Source organism: Scyliorhinus canicula, chromosome 28 (assembly GCF_902713615.1).
Source record: "Scyliorhinus canicula chromosome 28, sScyCan1.1, whole genome shotgun sequence".
NCBI lineage: Eukaryota > Metazoa > Chordata > Chondrichthyes > Carcharhiniformes > Scyliorhinidae > Scyliorhinus > Scyliorhinus canicula.
The window spans coordinates 2,127,841-2,150,382 of NC_052173.1; the positions used below are offsets into that span (position 1 = coordinate 2,127,841).

Here is a 22,542-nt window from a genome sequence, read left to right on the forward strand (position 1 = left end):
TCTGTCCCTGTTTAACTACCTTCCAACTTCCTGCATCGGTCCCCACATTAGTTTAAACCCTCCCCAACCCCTCTAGCAAACACCCCCCCCCCCCCCCTGGACATCAGTTCCAGTCCTGCCCAGGTGTAACCCGTCCTGTTTGTACTGGTCCCACCTCCCCCAGAACCGGTCCCAATGCCCCAGGAACCTGAAACCCTCCTCCTGACACCATCCCTTCAGCCACGTAGTCATCCTATCTATCCTGTCATTCCTACTCTGACTAGCACGTGGCACCGGTAGTAATCCTGAGATCACTACCTTCGAGGTCCGATTTCTTACCTTCCTTCCTCGCTCCCTGTATTCTGCTTTTAGGACCTCATCCCTTTTTTTACCTGTGTTGTTTGTACCGATGTTTACCACGGCCACTGGCTGTTCACCCTCCCCCTCCAGAATGTCCTGTACCCGCTCTGAGACATCCTTGACCCTCGCACCAGGGAGGCAACATACCGCCCTGTGGTCTCGTTTGCAGCCACAGAAACGCCTGTCTATTCCCCTTACAATTGAATCCCCGATAACTATTGCACTGTCACACTTATCCCCCCTCCCCTCTGCAGCAGAACCAACTGTGGTGCCACGAGTTTGGCTGTTGCTGTTTTCCCCTGAGAGGCCTTTCCCCTGAACAGTATCCAAAGCGGTATATCTGTTCTGCAGGGGAATGGCCACAGGAGATTCCTGCACTACCTGCCTCGCTCTCTTGCCCATTCCCTTCCTGCCTGCAGAGCCTGAGCCTGCGGTGTGACCACCTCTCTATACGTGATATCCACAATGCTCTCCGACTCACGGATAATCTACAGTGTCTCCAGCCGCCACTCCAGCTCTGAAACTCGAGCTTCCAGGAGCTTGAACTGGAGACACTTCCTACACACATGCTGACCCTGGGGACTGGAACTGCCCCCAGTCTGCCACATGGAGCAAGAGGAGCAGACCACACCTTGGAGCGGTCCTGACATAAATTTTCCCTTTAAATTAAACCTTTAAAATTAAACTTAAGACGTTTTTTGTGTCAGAATCACCTGACACTCATCGGGGTTCAACTCCATCTGCCACTTTTCAGCCCAGTTCTGCATCCTATCAATGTCTCTTTGCAGCCTACAAAAGCCCTCCACGTTATCCACTATTCCACCAATCTTGATGTCATCAGCAAATTTACTAACCCAACCTTCAACTCAGGAGGCAACACACCAACCGTGAGCGCCTCGTTGCCACAGAACCGCCTATCTGTACCTCTAACTATAGAGGTACAGATAGAGGTTTGGATGGAGGAGGAATCTTGTAAAGGGTCTAGTTTGAGGGCTATGGACAAGGTGCGGCGCTGGTGGGAAGGAGAAGGAATCTTGTAAAGGGTCTAGCTTGAGGGCTATGGTGATGGCAGCATTGCCAATGGCTCCGAGTAGGTATTCAGGGAGCCCGGTGGTGCAGTCCACAGTAAAGTTATGGAATCAGTTGAGGCATTTTAGGCTGGAAGGGATGTTGGTGCTAACGCCGCTGTGCGAGAATCATGAGTTTGAGCCAGGGGGTTGAAATGAAATGAACATCGCTTATTGTCACGAGTAGGCTTCAAATGAAGTTGCTGTGAAAAGCCCCTAGTTGCCACATTCCAGCGCCTGTTTGGGGAGGTCAGTACGGGAATTGAACCGTGCTGCTGGCCTGCCTTGGTCTTCTTTCAAAGCCAGCTATTTAGCCCTGTGCTAAACCAGTGGATGGTGTATACAGGAGGTGGAGGGAAGTGGGGCTGGTCAAGGTGAGGGATTTGTATTTGGAGGAAGGGTTCGGCAGTTTGGAGGAGCTAAGGGAGAGGGTAGAGCTGCCGAGGGGTAGTGAGTTCAGGTATCTACAGGTTAGGGACTTTGCACGAAAGGTCTGGAGGGGGTTCCCTAGGTTGCTAGGATACACCCTGCTGGAGCGACTGCTGCTTCCGGATGTGGAGGGGGAGGGAAGAATTGGGGATATATAGAAGCGGCTGGGGGAGCAGGGAGGCAAGCGGATGGTGAAGATCAAGGAGAAATGGGAAGCGGAGTTAGGAATGGAGATCAATTGGGGAGTATGGAGTGAGGCACTGCGAAGGGTAAACGGGACCTCCTCTTGTGCAAGGATGAGCCTGATACAGTTTAAGGTGGTGCACAGGGTTCATATGACTCGGCCGAGAATGAGTGGGTTCTTTCAGGGGGTAGCAGATGAGTGTGAGAGGTGTGGGTGGGGGTCAGTGAATCACACACACGTGTTCTGGGGTTGTGAAAAATTGGGAAGATTCTGGGCGGGAGTGTTCGTGGTCTTAGCCAGGATAGTGGAGGAGGGGTGTAGTGGTGGCGATGATATTTGGGGTTTCAGAGAAGCCGGAGCTCATGGAGAGGAGGAAGGCCGATGTCTTGGCCTTCGCCTCTCTGATTGCAGGGTGACGAATTTTGCTGGAGTGGCGGTCGGCATCGCCACCGGGGGTAGCAGCACGGTTGGGTGACCTGTTACATCTGACCTTATTTTCTGAACCAATGTGAAGTGACAATTCTGAAACCGTCTTTTATATTCTGCATGTTAACGGCCTGTTTCTTGCTCTTAACAGGGGAATCGAAAATCCGAACAGTCCAGCCATACACCAAGACCCACCTGACTAACATCCCTCTCTCGGAAATCCTCCGCTTCTACAAAGTGATAGCGGATGAGAACGTTCCCGAACACCCTCTGCTGTATCTGTATCCAAATATTCCCAAGGATGAGGCATTTGGGAAATATTATTTGGAATCTCACGAAGGTATTTCAATCGATGAGGAGCACCAATTGCTTCATCTTGCATAGAACCATCTAAAAGACTATTCGGATCGTCAGAATGTAACTTTCTGAACAACTCTCTGATTTGTTCTTTGAGTCTGTTATCCGTACCTCACTTGGTAACTAATTCTAAATTTAAGGTAAAATCTCTGACTTGAGCATATCGACCTCGTTGGCTTTGGAGTTCAATTCGACTCAAAAGTCATTTGGGGATGGACCTACTTCTGGAGTACGTTCTGAACAGCAGTGTGAAATGGCTGAAGAGGAAAGCAAATTTTTCCAATAGTTAATGTAAAGAATGCAAGTTGGCAGTAATAGAATTGGTTGGGGAGGTAGGAAGATCTGTGTGTACTTGAATGTCGTATGGTTAATTCTTCAGCACGGTTCAATTCCCGTAACAGCTTCCCCGAACAGGCGCCGGAATGTGGCGACTAGGGGCTTTTCACAGTAACTTCATTTGAAGCCTACTTGTGACAATAAGCGATTTTCATTTCATTTCTACAGAAACCTGGAATTTGAATAAAGTAGATATGTAACAATAGGATGTCAGCATCACTGGGAAAGAACTGAGAGTTTCTGCCAGAAAGCCTTTGATTCCCGAGCCTGCAGGAGTTAAAATCATTTTCCTCCCGTAAACCGAATTCACTCGCTTTATGGAATCAAGAATTGTAATTCTCTTACCAATGCCTTGTGCTTTATTCGCAGGATTTCAAAACCACAAATATTTGAAAACACGATTAATTGTGGTATCAGAAAGGTGAGAAAATACCTTTGAATATAACCCTGTCTCTCTGCATTGATCTATTAAAAAGCTTGTATTTGTGAGTGGGGGGGGGGGGGGGGGGGGTGCGCGTGAGGCAGAGGGCAGTGGTGTGCATATAGCTGGCCGTAAAGGAGAACTTCCATATTTGCAGTCCTTCATGTCGTTCAGAATGATCCCAAATCACTTCTCACGTAGTGTTATTTGAAGTGCATTGGGATTGTCACGCTCCACTTTCCTGTAAGTAAATTGAGCAAAGCTTTATTATCTGTGGGCACACATGGATCTCCCATGTGTCTGTCATACCTGGGAGGGGACTCCACTTGCTTCTGTTCAAAGTGTACTTATGGATTCCCATTTAGTATTTTCACTCCCCAGCCTTTGTTATAAATTCCCATGGTTCCCCATATTGTCTCACGTCCCATAATTCCCTATTTTGCATATAATACTGTCCCACAGCAAACAATGAGATGACGACAAAATCTCTTTTTTAATGCTGCTGGCTGAGGAAGAGCAACAGAAGAACTTCTAGAAATAGTTTAACATCCATCGGCCCAAACCGAGCCACTGTTTAACATCTCGTTCATAGGACAATCCCTCTGCCAATGCCACACAAGGAATGCTGCACTAATGTGTCAACTGTGATTTTTGGGCTCAAATTCTGCATTGAGGTTTGAACCTTCAGACTGTTAAATCAGAGTGCGCCCTCCCCGGAAGGAGCCAGTCTTCCGGATTTCTTCCTGTTGGATTGTCGTAGATTTAAAACGGCAGCATTAAATCTGAAGAAAATGTATTTTGGATTTGAATTTTCTGTTATCTGCACCCCGTCCCCATCCCATTTGCAGACTATCGACTCCTCCTGACGAGATAATGGATGAATGTAATCTGGAGGACATTGAATTATCAGGTACCATATTGGTTAGGTCCTGTATTAACCCCCATGTAATTTGTTGTTCCGTGACTCCTCCCAATCTTTTTCTCTCCTTCTCCCCTTTCCCAGTAAGCTTTGAATTGAGGAAATTGTCCTATCTCAGTCTGTCTTGAAGCTCAGGGTGGGGTGGGGAGCAAGTTAGGCTTTTATGGGACCTCTCTGCTTTCTTTTAAACTCATTTGAAGATTACAATCTTGCATAAGTGCATTCTTCTTTTCACCCCTCCACATGCCATAGTGTTGCTTCACAGCTCCAGGGTCCTAGGTTCGATTCCCTTGGGTCACTGTCTGCACGGCGTCTGCACGTTCTCCCCGTGTCTGCGTGGGTTTCCTCCGGGTGCTCCGGTTTCCTCCCACAAGTCCTGAAAGACGTACTATTAGGTGAATTGGACATTCTGAATTCTCCCTCTGTGTACCCGAACAGGCGCCGGAATGTGGCGACTAGGGGCTTTTCACAGTAACTTCATTGCAGTGTTAATGTAAGCCTACTTGTGACAATAATAAAGATTCTTATTATTATTGTTATAGCAGCTATATCTAATGTGTATTCTGACAAGTAATTCTTTGCATTGAAGTCCAGTTGAGTCCTAATACCACTTTCCAGCTGATCTGGAGTTTTCATGAATTAGGGAAAACCAATATTGCAATGTTTGTGACATTTAGTATGTGTTCCTCCAGAACCTATGAAGTGGGACAATATTCCTATGAACACTCTACAAGGTAGATCCTCTGTCTTGTCTCTCTGCTGTCTTTTGTAACGTCTTTGAATGTTTAATTTGCTTCATCCCTCTCCAATACTGTGCATTTTCGAATTGAAGAGTTATTGTGCTCCCCTTCACCCATCTTTTGGGTCAGTTAAAGTGATCAAAGCCATTGCTTGTGATTCAAAGATTGGCTGAGTTTATTTGTCTGCTGCACATATCTTTTGGGGGATGTTCTTGTCTTTTCTTGAAGTTTGTTTGGGGGGGGGGGGGGCGTCTGGAAAACCCTGTGGCGGACAAAACTACCCCTCATTTAGCACTAAATAGGCAAATTCCGACGCAGATCACCGGGTGGGTGAGATGGGAAATGTTCCAGTGCAATGAGGGGTGCTTTTGGAGCATAATGACAAGAGGAAGCTTTGCACTGCATCTAAGGGGCAGCACAGTAGCATTGTGGAGAGCAACAATTGCTTCACAGCTCCAGGGTCCCAGGTTCGATCCCGGCTTGGGTCACTGTGCAGAGTCTGCACATCCTCCCCGTGTGTGCGTGGGTTTCCTCCAGGTGCTCCGGTTTCCTCTCACAGTCCAAAGATGTGCAGGTTAGGTGGATTGGCCATGATAAATTGCCCTTAGTGTCCAAAATTACCCTTAGTGTTGGGTGGGGTGACTGGGTTATGGGGATAGGGTCGAGGTGTTGACCTTGGGTAGAGTGCTCTTTCCAAGAGCCGGTGCAGACTCGATGGGCCAAATAGCCTCCTGCACTGTAAATTCTATGGTAATCTATGATAAATATGGCATGCCTGAGCTCGAAGTGCACAGTGGTGACACTTTGACATACTGAAATTAGAGGGTTCTCCATTATCCAGCCCAATTCCTTCGCAATGTCAAGTGAGAGTACCATTTATGAAATAAGTGTTTAAGAAATGTACCTTAAGAAATGGGTGTTTATCAGTGATGTCAGAGTGTGGGTGGAGCTGGGCTGTCTGTCAGCTTTTTACTTTCGTTTTGGGCTGTTTGCTGCAGGATGTCTTTTAGTTTTGTTTTCACTGTTGGAGCGGAAGCCAGATAGAGCCGGTGTACTGCTGATCTCTCTGCCATCAAAAGACTATCTCTTGATAATTTGGTGAATTCATAATTATAAATGTTCTCGGTGAATGCAAACCTAATGTGCTTCTGTTAAAAGGTCGTTCTTCTGTCTCCTGGATGTTGTTTGGGAAGTTATTAAGGATTACTTAGTGTTGTTTGAATTAATGGTTGCTAAGATGTTCACTATGTTTTAAAAAGGTTAACTTGAGTTCATAGAATAAACATTGTTTTGCTTTAAAAAATACTTTTCCATTTCTGCTGTACCACACCTGTAGAGTGGGCCGTGTGCTCCCCATACCACAATCTATTAAAGGGTGTGGGTCAGGTGAACTCCACGATACACTTTGGGGTTCTCTAAACCCTGGCCCATAACAGCAAGCACACAATATATATGTGGGGGAGGTGCCAAAGAGCGCTTAGTGCCCTCGACATGTTTGTGAAAAGTACTTTAAACGTACCTCACTTTATAAAGGTAGCTGTGTCCTCTATGCCTAGTTACGACTTGCCTCAATCTTGCCACGTCTCGTAACAAATGGGACATGACTGTGATGGGCAATCTCCTCCCAGGTTTGTGCTTGTGAATTTCTGAGCATGATTTTAATGACCTTTTCCCTTCCATCACTTTCTCACTTCACCTTTGTTCTTTTCCCCCTACAGAATTAATGGAACTTTTCAGCACAGATTCAAATATTGAGTGATCTCCTATTTTGGATGGAAGATAAATCTTCAAAACATAATTTCTCGGACATGGACTCCATTTTAACTTCCATTTTAACTTAATTACTCTATACACTTCATCGAATTATCTTTCATAGCTCTTCCTTCAAACAGCAAAACTTCCAAGAGGCAATCATGTGTGTGTGTATATACGTCAAAACAAACCAATACTGATCATGCATGTGGTGAAAGTTTGAAAGACCAGCAGAAAACCATTTGAAATGGAGGAGATTGGAGAGGGGGGGGGGGGGGGGGGGGGGGGGGGTGAGCTGTGCTACTCCCAAAGAAAACTTATTTACTGGTTGACTGTGCAGGAGAGGACGCAGCAGTGTTGTGGTCCCGCGGCTATTTTGCCGATGGTGCAGCTTATAAATACACAGAAACCCATTCCTTTGCTTGGAAAGGGAGAGAGCTTGCCACCGCTATTTCACCTCACCCCCAAACTCATAACAGCACTAACATTTCTCTTCACCTATCCCACCCCACCGTGTGATGTTAAGTGACCCCTCCAGATTCAAATTATCTATTCGATGATTGACCTACGTGACTATAGGTCACACAAAGGTGAATTTTCAAAAATGTTCCCATTACCCAAGTTACAGCACTTCAGAACTGGGAAAGCGATGACGATTATTTACCCTAGTACACTATTGTGATTGTTTACAATCACTCGAGGAGGAGAGTGACATGTTGCTACCGTTGTTGTGGCCACGTTAAGGTGTTTGGCTGCATTGTGGTATTTTCCGCTATTGCTGGAAATCTGGGGCAGAAGAAATCCTTGTCGACCTCAGGGATGCTGTCATCGCCATCGTCTTTGACAAAGCAGACTGTGGGAAGGACTGAGGAATCTCCCCACTCTCCATCGCTGGGAACATCATCGCCTGAATCCTCGATGGCTGCCTTCTCCCAGTCTCTGAAGAAACCCTTCTGGAAAGCCTGTGGCTTTCTGCCGAACAGTGGACATGATTTCCACTGCTCTGCAACTTCAAGAGGATTGCCAGGAGAAACATCCTTCATCGATCTGATCAAGTCAGATCCATCAGTCAGAAAGTGTGATGGAAGATCCTGTCCAGAGAAATTCATCAACATCCTCCGACCCCTCCACGACAAGAAGTCGATGACAGTCCTCACTGACGGAAATAAGACAAAAGCCTTAGGGTCAGGATTGGAGTCAAGCTGGGATGTGCCATTGCCCCCAACCTTTTCTCCATCGCCACCATTCTTCACTTTGTCAAAAGCAAGCTTCCCAGTGGAGGGGGACATTGTCTACAGGATAGATGAAACTTTTTAACCTCGACCGGTTCAAATCCAAGAAGAAAGCGACACGGACATCGCTCACGGAGCTCCAGTATGCAGTTGACATTTCCACTCTGTCAGAAGAGAATCTCCCAGCTATGCTGGACACCTTCACGGGCGGATACCAAAGAATCGGTCTCAGCCGCAACCCCAAGACTTTACTCAACCTGCCCCAGGGCAAGATCTGGTGTCTCTGTCAGGATCAATGGAGAAGCTTTTCCAAATGTGAGTATTCCCCATACCTGGGGAGCCACCTCTCCTCCAAGGCTGACGTCGATGCGGAGATCCACCATCGTATCCAAACTGCGAGCATCCTTCGGATGTCGAAGGATGAGAATCTTTTCCACAAAGATTCTCGTGTACAATATGGTTGCCCTATATGATTCAAACCTGGGCTACATACAGACACCACCTCAAGGCCCTGGAGAGGTACCAAAAATGCTGTCTGAGACGGATTATCCGCATCAGCTGGGAGGGCAGGGTTACCAACATCAAGTGTCCTCGAGGATGCCAAGAGTACCAGCATCAAGGCCATAATCATCTGAAGCCAACTCCGCTGCGCTGGCCATGTGCTTAGGATGTCAGTGTCCCGCCTTCCAAAGCTAATCTTCCTTGCCCAACTCGATGAAGGCTTCGGAACAAGAGGAGGACAAAGGAAGGGCTTCAAAGACACCCCTGAAGGCTTACCTCAAGAAATGCAACATCCACGCCAACACCTGGGGAGACCCTTGCCCAGAAGCGACCTACTTGGAGGAATCTCCTGATCGAAGGGGCACCATTGGAGGAATCTCCTGATTGAAGGGACACCATTGGAGGAATCTCCTGATCGAAGGGACACCATTGGAGGAATCTCCTGATCGAAGGGACACCATTGGAGGAATCTCCTGATCGAAGGGACACCATTGGAGGAATCTCCTGATCGAAGGGGTGCCATTCTTTAAGGGCACCCAACAGCAAGGGGAGGCCCGGGCAGGAGCCTGAGAAAGGAATATCAGTGACCGAGAATCCAAGGACCCCTCCCATCTCCCGGAAAAAGCAGCCGTGTGTGGTCGAAGATGCGGCTTTAGGATCGGGCTCATCAGCCAAGTGAGCACTCCAGTGACACGGAGTTTCGTAGGTGGACAATCCTATTTGTTAGCGAGTGATTGCCAAAGAAGAATTTTCACTATATATTGTGGTTGGTTCAGCCTTCCCTCTGAGCATGGTATTGCTGAGTAAGTGCCACCCCAGGACTTGAGCACATAGCCTAGGTTGAGGCAATGCTACACTGTCTTTTGGGTGAGCTATTAAAACTGAGGCCCCATCTGACTGTCTAGGTGAACATAAAAGCATGACTATTCATACAAGAGCATAGGATTCAAAAATCCTGTCTCGTTCAAACGTCACTGGCACAATGTCCTTGGCTTTACTCCCCAGATTTCTTATTCACCAGTAGGTAAAGATTTAGGTGAAGATCAGTACTGGTTTATAACAATGAGGGTAAAATGGTAAGCTACTTGACGTGGAACTGCTTATCCTACAGTGTTATTGCTAATGTGTTAGTGAGGGCTCCTTCATTTTAATGAAATAGTTAATGGTACACTACATAGTCAGCTGCCATTTTAGTTCAAAAAAAACCCGAAGAATTCTGGAAGCCTTCTTTTCAACATAAGCTGACAGCACGATCGTGGATAAGCTTTTCAAGATAATCTTGCAGCTGTGAAATACATTTGAATTGAAGAATTTGATCGAGAATCGTGAGAAATTCTGAGATGAAAATTAAGACTGTTGGGCCATAAATGAAGTAATTGTTCTGAGTATATTAAATAGGAGTAGGCCATTTGGCCCCTCTGGTCTGCTCTGCCATTTGATGACTGATCTGTTTGTGTTTAATTCCACATTCCCATCCACCCCTGGCAGTCTTCGATTCTTTATCTACCGATGCAGTAAAGAAAATTCAGTAAAAAAAATTCCACGGCCTTCCGAGGCGAAGCATTCCAAAGTCACGTGACCCTCAGAAAAAAAATCCAATCTGTCGGAAAAGAGTGACCCCTAATTTCAAAACAGTGCCCCCTAGTTTGATAATCTGAAAGAGGACACAATGTTTTGGAAGGCACAGATTATAGAATTTATTAAGTGATAACACCACTGCTTCTCCCTCTCTTCCCCCCCCCCCCCGTCTTTATCCTCGACACCCACCCCCCCCCCCCCCCCCCAGTCTTTATCCTCGACACCCCCCCCCCCCCCCCAGTCTTTATCCTCGACACCATGGCGCTTTTAGTAGATTGGGCAGTGGTGCAAATACCACATATAAGAATGTTAGCCGGACTTGATAGCTGAAATCATTCGGAACTTGCTCTGGCACAGTTGACATGTCGATGCACAGTTACTAGAACATGCAGAGCAATTTACACATATTTGAAGTTTGGTTCATTCTGTGGTTTATGTTTTTTAATTCTTTAATATTGCAAAAAAGATGCAAAGAAGTTGAACAGGCCGAACCCAAGAAAACCCTACTGCTAATAATCTTGAAAATGCCCCTTAAAAAGGCGACCAGCAGGTGTGGTACACTTACTGACTTATCCACTTTTTGGATTGGATGTGTTTATTGTCACATGTACCGAGGTACAGTGAAAAGTATTTTTCTGCAAGCAGCTCAACAGATCATTCAGTACATGGGAAGAAAAGGGAATTAAACAAAATTCAAGAAAATACATAATAGGGCAACACAAGATATACAATGTAACTACATAAGCATTGGCATCGGATGAAGCAGACAGTGTGTAGTGTTAATGAGGTCAGTCAATAAGAGGGTCATTTAGGAGTCTGGTGACAGTGGGGAAGAAGCTGTTTTTGAGTCTGTTCGTCCGTGTTCTCAGACTTCTGTATCTCCTGCCCGATGGAAGAAGTTGGAAAAGTGAGTAAGCCGGGTGGGAGGGATCCTTGATGATGCTGCCCGCTTTCCCCCGGCAGCAGGAGGTGTAGATGGAGTCCATGGATGGGAGGCAGGTTCGTGTGATGGACTGGGCGGTATTCACGACTCTCTGAAGTTCCTTGCGGTCCTGGGCCGAGCAGTTGCCATACCAGGCTGTGATGCAGCCCGATGGGATGCTTTCTATAGTGCATCTGTAAAAGTTGGTACGGGTTAATGTGGACATGCCGAATTTCCTTTAGTTTCCTGAGGAAGTATAGGCGCTGTTGTGCTTTCTTGGTGATAGCGTCGACGTGAGTGGACCAGGACAGAGTTTTGGTGATGTGCACCCCTAGGAATTTGAAACTGCTCATCATCTCCACCTCAGCCCCGTTGATGCTAACAGGGGTGTGTACAGTACTTTGCTTCCTGAAGTCAATGACCAGCTCTTTAGTTTTGCTGGCATTGAGGGAGAGATTGTTGTCGTTACACCACTCCACTAGGTTCTCTATCTCCCTCCTGTATTCGGACTCGTCGTTATTCGAGATCCGGCCCACTATGGTCGTATCGTCAGCAAACTTGTAGATGGAGTTGGAACCAAGTTTTGCCACGCAGTCGTGTGTGTACAGGGAGTAGAGTAGGGGGCTAAGTACACAGCCTTGCAGGGCACCGGTATTGAGGACTATTGTGGAGGAGGTGTTGTTTATTCTTACTGATTGTGGTCAGTTGCAGAGTGGAGAGCCAAGTCCTAGGTTTTGGAGCTTTGATATGAGCTTGGCTGGGATTATGGTGTTGAAGGCAGAGCTGTAGTCAATAAATAAGAGTCTGATGTAGGAGTCCTTGTTTTCAAGATGCTCTAGGGATGAGTGTAGGGCCAAGGAAATGGTGTCTGATGTGCACCGGTTGCGGCGGTATGCGAATTGAAGTGGGTCAAGGCGTTCCGGGAGTATGGAGGTGATGCGCTTCATGATCAGCCTCTCTAAGCACTTCATTACAACTGACGTCAGGGCCACCGGGCGGTAGTCATTGAGGCACGTTGCCTGGTTCTTCTTTGGTACCGGTATGATGGTGGCCTTCTTGAAGCAGGTGGGGACCTCTGAGTGGAGTAGGGATATCCCTTCAGTTTCATTACTTTGTATAGTTGATGCTGCTTAAGATCTTTATACCTTTATCTGGATCAAGAAGCTGCCTTTGTAACCAGCCAACATGGCTCCCTTACAACATATTTTGGGCTCGGTGCAGACCCAAGTTCCAATTGTAGACCTGAGTGATGCTCTGATAAGATTCCCTGAAATGGTTCAGTTTCAATCTTCGCAAGTCATCTGAGAAAATAACAGTACCGTTTCTTCTTCCCTCCATGTACTGGAGAGCTCCTTGTCACTAGAACGGAGTAATTACATCTGTTCTAGCTTAAAATCACTACTGTGTATGCAAAATGTCTTTTTAACCGAGCTTGGAGCAACCAGGAAGGCGACTGACTTGCTGGAGATAGCCTTTGGTACGTATGTGCTGTTCACTGACTTGAGACCAGACTCTAATGTTCCCACAGCAACATAGACAATGCCATTAACTGGTTTGTATGTTTTTGTGTAGTTTATTTTATATTGCATTGCTTCTGTGATTTGTTCTAAACAATTTGATCAATAAAAAAGGTAAAATAACTTGCACGGAACTTTGAGATGTTATTTCAATTAATTATCCCTATTGGGATCCAAAAATGACACTAATAAATACCAACCTTGTTTTTGCCTCTTCCTGCTTCGCAATCTGGTTATACAGGGTGCTGCTGTCTGAGGCTCCCAGTTCTAACAAATGTCCTAATATCTTCTGCAAAGGCTGGTCCCGTCAATGGGAAATGCACCTCAGGCACACAATTTTCTTTGCTCAGGAGAAGTGTGAAACTGAACAATAATTTTTAATCTTTATTATTGTCGAAAGTGGGCTTACATTAACACTGCAATGAAGTTATTGTGAAAATCCCCTAATGTTACAAATGCTGTACCAGCTAATTAGGTGCGAACGTACATGAAACAAACAGCAAATGCTGGGGAAACTCCGGTCTAGCAACATAGAACAGTACAGCACAGAACAGGCCCTTCGGCCCTCAATGTTGTGCCGAGCAATGATCACCCTACTCAAACCCACGTATCCACCCTATACCCGTAACCCAACACCCCCCCCCCCCCCCCCCCCCCAACCTTACATTTTTAGGACACTACGGGCAATTTATCATGGCCAATCCACCTAACCCGCACATCTTTGGACTGTGGGAGGAAACCGGAGCACCCGGAGGAAACCCACGCACACAGCGGGAGGACGTGCAGACTCCGCACAGACAGTGACCCAGCCGGGAATCGACCCAGCCGGGAATCGACCCTGGAGCTGTGAAGCATTTATGCTAACCACCATGCTACCGTGCTGCCCCAAGCATCTTTGGGGAGAAGAGTGTTCGATATTTCGAGTCCAGAGAACTGTTCAGGCTAAATTTAGTCTGAAGCACTGACAAAATGGAGTTGCCCCTTGTAAAAATCACTGCTTGGGTATTTCCTTTGGAGAAGTAATACCTCGAGGTCAATTACAGGCTGATTACTGACAGTACGAGGGATGGCTTGTTGCCGCAGCTTAATCTACAATCTACCCTTTCTGCCTAGATTGTTTATACAGAACATTTCTTTGATTCTCAACGGCAGAGTAAAATCTTTCCCCACACCTTCAGTTTCAACCCGGGCATGCTGCCCTCCACAAAATTCGGAGAAATCTTGTGTATCACGCGCTCTGCAGAATACACTCCTAGGGTGGGATTTTCCAGCCCTTCCACCTGGCAGGATCTTCCACTGTCACTGAAGGCGACCCCGCTCCCCAGTGATGAGATGGGCGAGCCACACAAAACACCGCTCACCTCTGCAGGAACGGATGATCCTGCCAGCGGCCAATGGCGCGCCGTTTCTGCGGCTGGGAAATCCTGCCTCCAATCTTCAGTCTCCAAGTTTGCCTCGCCTGTGTCTCCAGATCTCCCCTCAGGCAAGGGTAAAATTATCCCGGGTACAGTGATTATTAAGCTGTAATATTTGCCGTAACTAATTGAAGGCCTCATAATTTGGAACAACACAATCATTATTTTTGCATATTTGTATTTTATTGCAATACGACAAAATAAATAGCAATTTAAAACCCTGAATAATGCCCAGAGTTTGCTTCAGTTAGACACATCAACTCCAATGTACAGACATTCCAAAGTTGCCAGAGACTGTCATCATAATTCATAATATATAAGTATAGCATTACTGAATTGACAACTAAAAATCATTCTCCAAATTTGAACTGTTCTTTGTGCAGAGTGCAAGAAACCCATTTTGAGCATTGATATTGATATCAAATAGTCTTGCATGGTTAGGTCATTTATGGCATGGAAGAAGGCCATTCGGCCCACCCGGTCTATGCCAGACTTGTAAAAGCGCACAATCTGCTTTTACGTGTTACTTTATTCATTCTACTTTCTCCCTTTCTATCAATTCGCTGGTCCTCCTGCGCTGATTAAAAAATAAAACTTCCAATCCTCATGCTTGCTACTCTTTGGCAACATTGTCAAGAGTCTTTGGATTTAATACTATCCACACCTTCAGTTATTCTGTGAGTGACATTTCTATTTCTCAAGGAATGTACATTAATTGAAAATTCAAAATTGCTTCTGTAAATGCCTTGTTTCAGATTTAACCACCTCACTCTCAAACTTAATATGTAATTCTACATCATTCTTCTCTAGAAGATCCTATATACTATACGACCTTGTATAATACAAGATTGAGATACTATAAGATTATTAATCAGCCCTGTCTCATTACATATTACCACATCTAAAACAGCCTGTTCCCTAGTTGGTTCCAGAAATGCAAGCTATCTTTTACCAATTAAATATCTGAAGACTAAAGTTCTCCATAATTATTGCATTACCCATGTACAATTTTAAAGGGGTTAAAGAACTGCGAGTAAGCTGGGGGTGTATGTACACATCAGTACTAAAACCAGTTGAAAAACATTGTTGGCTTTCTTAACACAGGACTACAGTACAAAAAGCAAGTTACATTAAACCTGTATTAATGGCTAAGTATTGTGTCCAATTCTGGGCACTTTTTCCATCCCCCCCTCCCCCCAAAAAATGACATCAAGGCCTTTGAAAGGATGCAGAAGAGATTTAGCAGGATGGTACCAGTGATGAGGGGACTTCAGTTAACGTGGAGAGACTGCAGAATCGGGGAGACGATCCCATTGAAATATCTGAGATTATTAGAGTTTGGCAAGGTAGATGCTGTGGCTGTTCGCCCCTCACCGCCTGTCCCTCAGCCTCATGCTCGTCTATGTAAATGAAAACACTATCCTGTTTATCAAACCCTTTTCAAGACCGCTATCAGGTCAACCCTCAGCTGCCTCTCTTCTGGTGATAACCTTGCACATTTTTTGTTTGGCTATTGTTGCACTCTCTCTCGGGCCTCTATAATCTGGCAGAGTCAAGACTGCGATTGTTGGGGTCGAAGGGAACCCAGTGATCTGGGAAATGGGTAAGGAAAGTAGGTACAACAATAATTCATTAGTTTCAAGATTATGTTACACTCCATATAGCTGCCGTATAGGTTACATGGGAATCTTTGTTAAATCCACAGGGTAAGAGAGCTTCGGGAAAACCAGTGTAACGTATTTAATCTTGTGTCCTTGCATCTTAACTTGCCACCTCTTTTTTTGTTTTGTTTAATGACTTGAGGGTTTTTTTTTTTGGTCTATATATAGTTTTCACTTAATGATTTGTTTTGGCTTGTAGGGGAATTTTTTTAATGTGGATTTTGGCCTGTTATAAATTCAGTAATGTGATTTGTCAGCAGTTTGGTTTCGATACAATTGTTTGGACTCATTGTGGTTTCTGATAGTCAACCACCCAGCTAATCAAAATTGTGTTTTTATTGGTGTAGATATTGAATTGAGACTTTGCAGTAAGGCAAGTTGGATTGTGAAACTACAACATTTAGTTCTTGTCATTATAGCAGAACAACATACTACTGTTTCATAACTAGACACCTACATCACAGGCAATGCGTGGGAACCAGGACTGAATTTCAGGATTTTGTGACCTGTGAAGTTGGTGGTCTATCTCTGCTCTCTCCTGTATTTTCATCAGCTGGATCTTCACTGTCACTCTCTGTCTCTGGAAGGGAGTAAGACATCTGGTAGTTTCTCAGCAACTTTGCAACGTGGTGATGATTGAAGTGAATCGCATCATCCAGCGGAGTATTACCCCATCTGGGGAAAGGTGAAAGAATAATTGAAGACAAATCCAAACTTACTGAGGTCACAAGTTATCTGTGCATTGCGATAGCAGCAATTTCAATTGGAGCGGAATTCTCCCCAAAGATGTTCTACCATGAGTTCCCCCTCCATTCTCCCACACTTTGGTCATTTCCCCTGCACTCTTCTCTTTCTTCCCCCCCCCCCCCATCGGTCTCCGCTGTGCTGGCAGGGGGCAGAATGCAGGTAGCCTCCACCAGCATGGTGAGGTTTCCCATCAGCCTCCGCTGCACCGGCAGGGGCAGAATGCAGGGAGCGAAGGGACTCCGGCTTCAAGCAGTCTGAGCATATTTAAATGCTCATTACATATGCTTATCTGGTTCATGCCCAGTGAGAGAGTGAATCAGATTACGTCAACTGCAGTGGGCCGGGAGCATCGCACTCCCTTTTGGTTCCCGGCGCCAACCCCATTTCAGGGCTTTCCTGCTATTTTCCCAGAATAGAGGGATGTGCGTTGGCTGCAATTATACACCGGCAAGTTCCCCTCCCAACCCTGATTTCTCCACCCACTCTCGCCTGACGGGTTCGAAGGTCCTGCCAAAATATTTAAATACCAATCCAGCACCCTCCTATCGCTCTTCAGTCCAGCTGTTGTTACCAGACCGTGCAGCATGTCAGCAATCCAGAGGGAGTAGGCTAACTGCCTCGAGAGGAATTCTGTTCTGGATTTGAACCTTCCCTGAGCCCCCCTCATGCGAGACCGCCTTGTTTGTGCAGCCTTAGAACATAGAACGATACAGCGCAGTACAGGCCCTTCGGCCCTCGATGTTGCACCGACATGGGAAGTCCAAAAACTAAAGGCCATCTAACCTACACTATGCCCTTATCATCCATATGCTTATCCAATAAACTTTTAAATGTCCTCAATGTTGGCGAGTTCACTACTGTTGCAGGTAGGGCATTCCACGGCCTCACCACTCTTTGCGTAAAAAACCCACCTCTGACCTCTGTCCTATATCTATTACCCCTCAATTTAAGGCTATGTCCCCTCGTGCTAGCCACCTCCATCCGCGGGAGAAGGCTCTCGCTGTCCACCCTATCTAACCCTCTGATCATTTTGTATGCCTCTATTAAGTCACCTCTTAACCTTCTTCTCTCTAACGAAAACAACCTCAAGTCCATCAGCCTTTCCTCATAAGATTTTCCCTCCATACCAGGCAACATCCTGGTAAATCTCCTCTGCACCCGTTCCAAAGCTTCCATGTCCTTCCTATAATGAGGCAACCAGAACTGTACGCAATACTCCAAATGCGGCCGTACCAGAGTTTTGTACAACTGCAACATGACCTCATGGCTCCGGAACTCAATCCCTCTCCCAATAAAGGCCAACACACCATAGGCCTTCTTCACAACTCTATCAACCTGGGTGGCAACTTTCAGGGACCTATGTACATGGACACCGAGATCCCTCTACTCATCCACACTACCAAGAATTTTACCATTAGCCAAATATTCCGCATTCCTGTTATTCTTTCCAAAGTGAATCACCTCACACTTCTCCACATTAAACTCCACTTGCCACCTCTCAGCCCAGCTCTGCAGCTTATCTATGTCCCTCTGTAACCTGCAACATCCTTCTGCACTGTCTACAACTCCACCGACTTTAGTGTCGTCTGCAAATTTACTCACCCAACCTTCTGCGCCCTCCTCTAGGTCATTTATAAAAATGACAAACAGCAACGGCCCCAGAACAGATCCTTGTGGTACGCCACTCGTAACTGAACTCCATTCTGAACATTTGCCATCAACCACCACCCTCTGTCTTCTTTCAACTAGCCAATTTCTGATCCACACCTCTAAATCACCCTCAATCCCCAGCCTCCGTATTTTCTGCAATAGCCGACTGTGGGGAACCTTATCAAACGCTTTACTGAAATCCATATACACCACATCAACTGCTCTACCCTCGTCTACCTGTTCAGTCACCTTCTCAAAGAACTCGATAAGGTTTGTGAGGCATGACCTACCCTTCATAAAACCATGCTGACTATCCCTAATCATATTGTTCCTATCTAGATGATTATAAATCGTATCTCTTATAATCCTCTCCAAGACTTTACCCACAACAGACATGAGGCTCACCGGCCTATAGTTACCGGGGTTATCTCTACTACCTTGTCAGGGTTCAGCTCCCCTCTCCTCCTCTGTCTTCCCTCTGCCTTTCATTATTTGTCAACTTCATCCAGCAACTTGCCCCTCTGCCTGTCCCATTTGTCTCCATCAGGCCCCAGAACACCACACCCTCACACTCCACCCCTGGTCGAACGTTGGATCTTTGTTGCGAAGGCTGCATGGGTCCTCAGCACGGTGCTATCCAGATAGACACTGGGGCATGGTGGGTTTCTTACTTTATTGGCTCTTGCCAGATCTCCGCCCCATGGGGAGGTAGGGAGAATTCCACCCACTGTTAATAAACCCCAAATACAGCTGAGCAAAAAAAAACCTCCAAATAACTAGAAGATCTCCAAGTCTATGGCGGTAGACTGTAAAGTGGGAGTGGAAAAATGTGTTGTTGAACCTAGACTGAAGGGCAAGTACTGTTCAAACCTCATTTGTATCTTCCTCAGCTTCTGAGGTTTCATACTAACCTGTCCTTACAGAAGGGGTTTACACGGCAGCCATCAAGAAGGAAACAAACCACTTCCACATGACCTGCATAAAATGGAATGAACAGTTAAAGGAGTTCAAAGCAGTAGAGTCAGGGAATACCTATTTTTACACCTCTGAAACTTGGGTTAGAACTTCTGGTATGAATGTCTCCATTCTCCACTACAGGTGGACTCCACACAATTACAATGGACAGGGGCTTGAGGTACAAAACTACCCCAGATTTGGCAGTCGCACTTATTTGGTAGCTTGACTTGGATGCCACAGAATGGCTGATGTGGGAGATGGACAATGTTTCACAGGTTCTGGAGGAGCTATAGAATAGAATAGAACAGTACAGCACAGAACAGGCCCTTCGGCCCTCAATGTTGTGCCGAGCCATGATCACCCCACTCAAACCCACGTATCCACCCTATACCCATAACCCAACAACCCCCCCTTAACCTTACTTTTATTAGGACACTACGGGCAATTTATCATGGCCAATCCACCTAACCCGCACATCTTTGGACTGTGGGAGGAAACCGGAGCACCCGGAGGAAACCCACGCACACAGGGGGAGGACGTGCAGACTCCACACAGACAGTGACCCAGCCGGGAATCGAACCTGGGACCCTGGAGCTGTGAAGCATTTATGCTAACCACCATGCTACCCTGCTGAGGGGCGGGATTCAGTCTGCTCAGCGGGGCGGGCTGTACGAACGGCCCCTGACTGGAGCAGTGCGATTCCCGCCCCTGCCGAAAAAATGGCGGCGTAGAATCCGGCGGCAGGGCGGGATTCTCACCGTCCCCCGGCGATTCTCCGGCCCGGCGGGAGGGGTCAGAGAATCCCGCCCAAGGTTGGTGATGGAACAGTGCTGTGAAAGGTTCCTTCAACTGAAAGGTTAAGCAACATGATTATTTTTTTAAAAATTTAGAGTACCCAATTATTTTTTTTCCAATTAAGGGGCAATTTAGCGTGGCCAATCCACCTAACCTGCACATCTTTGGGTTGTGGGGGTGAAACCCACGCAGACACGGGGAGAATGTGCAAACTCCACACGGACAGTGACCCAGGGCTGGGATTCGAACCCGGGTCCTCAGCGCTGTAGGCAGCAATGCTAACCATTGTGCCACGTGCTGCCCTAGCAACATGACTATTGAATGCTTCATCACACAGCAACTCCCTGCTCTTCCTTCAGTCCTGCTTCAGCTCACAGGGATAGAGTCATACAGCACGGAAAAGATCCTTCGGCCCATCACGTCTGCTGGTCCGAAACAGCCACCTCACTATTCCAATCCCATTTCCCAGCACTTGGCCCATAGCCTTGTCAGTCTTTGCATCGCAAGCGCTCATCTAAATACTACTTCAATGTTATGAGGGTCTCTGCCTCCACCACCCTTTCAGGCAGCGAGTTCCAGACTCCCACCACCCTCTGGGTGAAAGGTTACCCTCACATCCCCTCTGAACCCCCTGCCCCTTACCTTAAAACCTGTGCTCCCTCCACCACGGAGTAACATTTCTTCCTGTCTATCTGTGCCTCTCATAATTCTATCCATCTCAATCACATTCCCCCTCAGTCTCCTCTGCTCCAAGGAAAACAATCCCAGTCTATCCGATCACTCTCCATCACTAACACTCTCCAGCCCAGGCAACATCCTGGTAAATCTCCTCTGCAGCCTTCCCAGTGCTATCACAGCCCTCCTATAATGTGGGTTCCAGAACTGCCCACAATACTCTAGCTGTGGCCCAACCAACGTTTTATACAGTTCCAGCATAGCCTCCCTACTCTTAAACCCTATGCTTTGGGTAATAAAGGCAAGTATACCATCTTGTCAGGGTTCTTCCTGGTTTTTCCCTTTATTTTATTTTGGACGTAACATTTTTGATCCATGGATTAGTAAGGGACGTGTGTCTTTAAGGCAAGCAGCCTGTATCTTTAATTCAAGGAAAATAATCCAGGAGGCTGTGGTGGTTTGAAATGGAGATGTAGACTGGCTAGTATGAGTGACGGAGAGATGGGTCGAGACTTGGTTTGATAGATTGGCTGATGATTAATGAATTAGTCCAAAAGGCTGAGCTCTGCCTGGTAACTGATGATGATTGGATTCTATTCCACTGGGATGCTTTTCACAGTCTCAAAGTATTAGTTTAGTTTGGTCTCTGTTTTGATTCTGGCAGAATCTCTCTCTCTCTCTTTCTCTCTCTAGTGAAACAAATGTGCTAAAGACCATCATCTGAAACAAAGACTCTTCCTTCTCTCCACTTATGTTTTTTTTTACCCCTTTCCACCCCTCTGTTTATCTGTCGTGTGTGTTTATATAAAGGGTGGGAGGCAAGGTAAGGTGGCTATTGGTTATTAGCTAATAGTTACCTGTTGTATTTGCTGCATATTACATTATAGCTCTTAAAACAGTAATCGTGTTCGCATTTACAAACCTGGTGACTGATTTTTGGGTATTTTAAGAAGAATTAATGACTAATTCACTTGTATTGGGACTCCAGGGTACGTGGGGCTGGAATTGACCGCGCACTAGCCCAGGGTGTCATAACAATATGCCTTAACCGCTGTATCTACCTGCCCAGTGTACATGCATACCAAGGTTCCTCTGAGCTTCCTTGGGTCCTGCCGTTTATCATGTGATAATTTGCCTTGTTCTGCATAAGTGAATCACCTCGCACTTATTGGGATCGAATTCCATTTGGTCCTAGAACATAGAACATAGAACAGTACAGCACAGAACAGGCCCTTCGGCCCTCAATGTTGTGCCGAGCCATGATCACCCTACTCAAACCCACGTATCCACCCTATACCCGTAACCCAACAACCCCCCCTTAACCTTACTTTTATTAGCACACTACGGGCAATTTAGCATGGCCAATCCACCTAACCCTGGTGTGTGAGTTCTTGGCTGTGCCACTTTACCAGTTACAGGAAATCAAAATAATGGCCAATACCATCTGCCCGACCCACATCATCACAACAACAAGTCCCTCAGGCTCCATGAACCCTGGGTTGTGAACGACTGGCAAAGAGCTATGCAGACCAGGAAGGTTCACGTTTCAATCTCTCACCAGGGTATCTCCAATTGGCCTGCATGGCTCGGGTGGTTCAAATCAGCAGGGTTCTTGATCACAATCCAATGTGCCTTGTTACAAAGTGTCTGTGTATGCACGTCAATAGGATATAGCTGAATCAGGCCTGGCTGCAGTTTTTGCTTCATCCCTTCTCATGGGTGAATAACTAACTGAAGATTGGTCACCTGGATGTGTGTAGGACAGCTGACACCTGTAAGACCCAAGCCTTCAGAAAGAGAGGGCAGAAAATTGGGCATTGAGATGGGAGGGTACATCACTGTACCTGAACAATTGAGATCTGACATTCTTATTTTAAAATATTTTTTATTCTCCTTTTTCACATTTTCTCCCAAATTGACAC

General features: G+C 46.3%; 2 protein-coding genes across 5 annotated transcripts in view; one reads left to right on the forward strand and one right to left on the reverse strand.

Moving 5' to 3' along the window:
- The window catches only part of LOC119958122 (signal transducer and activator of transcription 1-like), a 58,291-nt gene extending 48,050 nt beyond the window's left edge, over positions 1-10,241 (forward strand). For 3 of the 4 annotated variants that reach the window (XM_038786374.1, XM_038786375.1, XM_038786378.1), the window contains 5 exons: positions 2,597-2,785; positions 3,508-3,559; positions 4,408-4,469; positions 5,171-5,212; positions 6,937-10,241. In XM_038786374.1, the coding sequence (XP_038642302.1) occupies positions 2,597-2,785; positions 3,508-3,559; positions 4,408-4,469; positions 5,171-5,212; positions 6,937-6,977 (386 nt within the window). In that variant the 3' untranslated portion in view covers positions 6,978-10,241. The remainder of the gene's footprint in view (positions 1-2,596; positions 2,786-3,507; positions 3,560-4,407; positions 4,470-5,170; positions 5,213-6,936) is intronic. The other variant, XM_038786376.1, reaches the window with a different exon arrangement.
- Positions 10,242-14,296: 4,055 nt separating this feature from the next.
- Positions 14,297-22,542, reverse strand: part of LOC119958192 (glutaminase liver isoform, mitochondrial-like) — a 102,852-nt gene continuing 94,606 nt past the window's right edge. Inside the window, exons 17-18 of the mRNA XM_038786560.1 lie at positions 19,105-19,168; positions 14,297-16,471 (exon numbers count right to left, since the gene is read on the reverse strand). Of these exons, the coding sequence (XP_038642488.1) occupies positions 16,288-16,471; positions 19,105-19,168 (248 nt within the window). The 3' untranslated portion in view covers positions 14,297-16,287. The remainder of the gene's footprint in view (positions 16,472-19,104; positions 19,169-22,542) is intronic.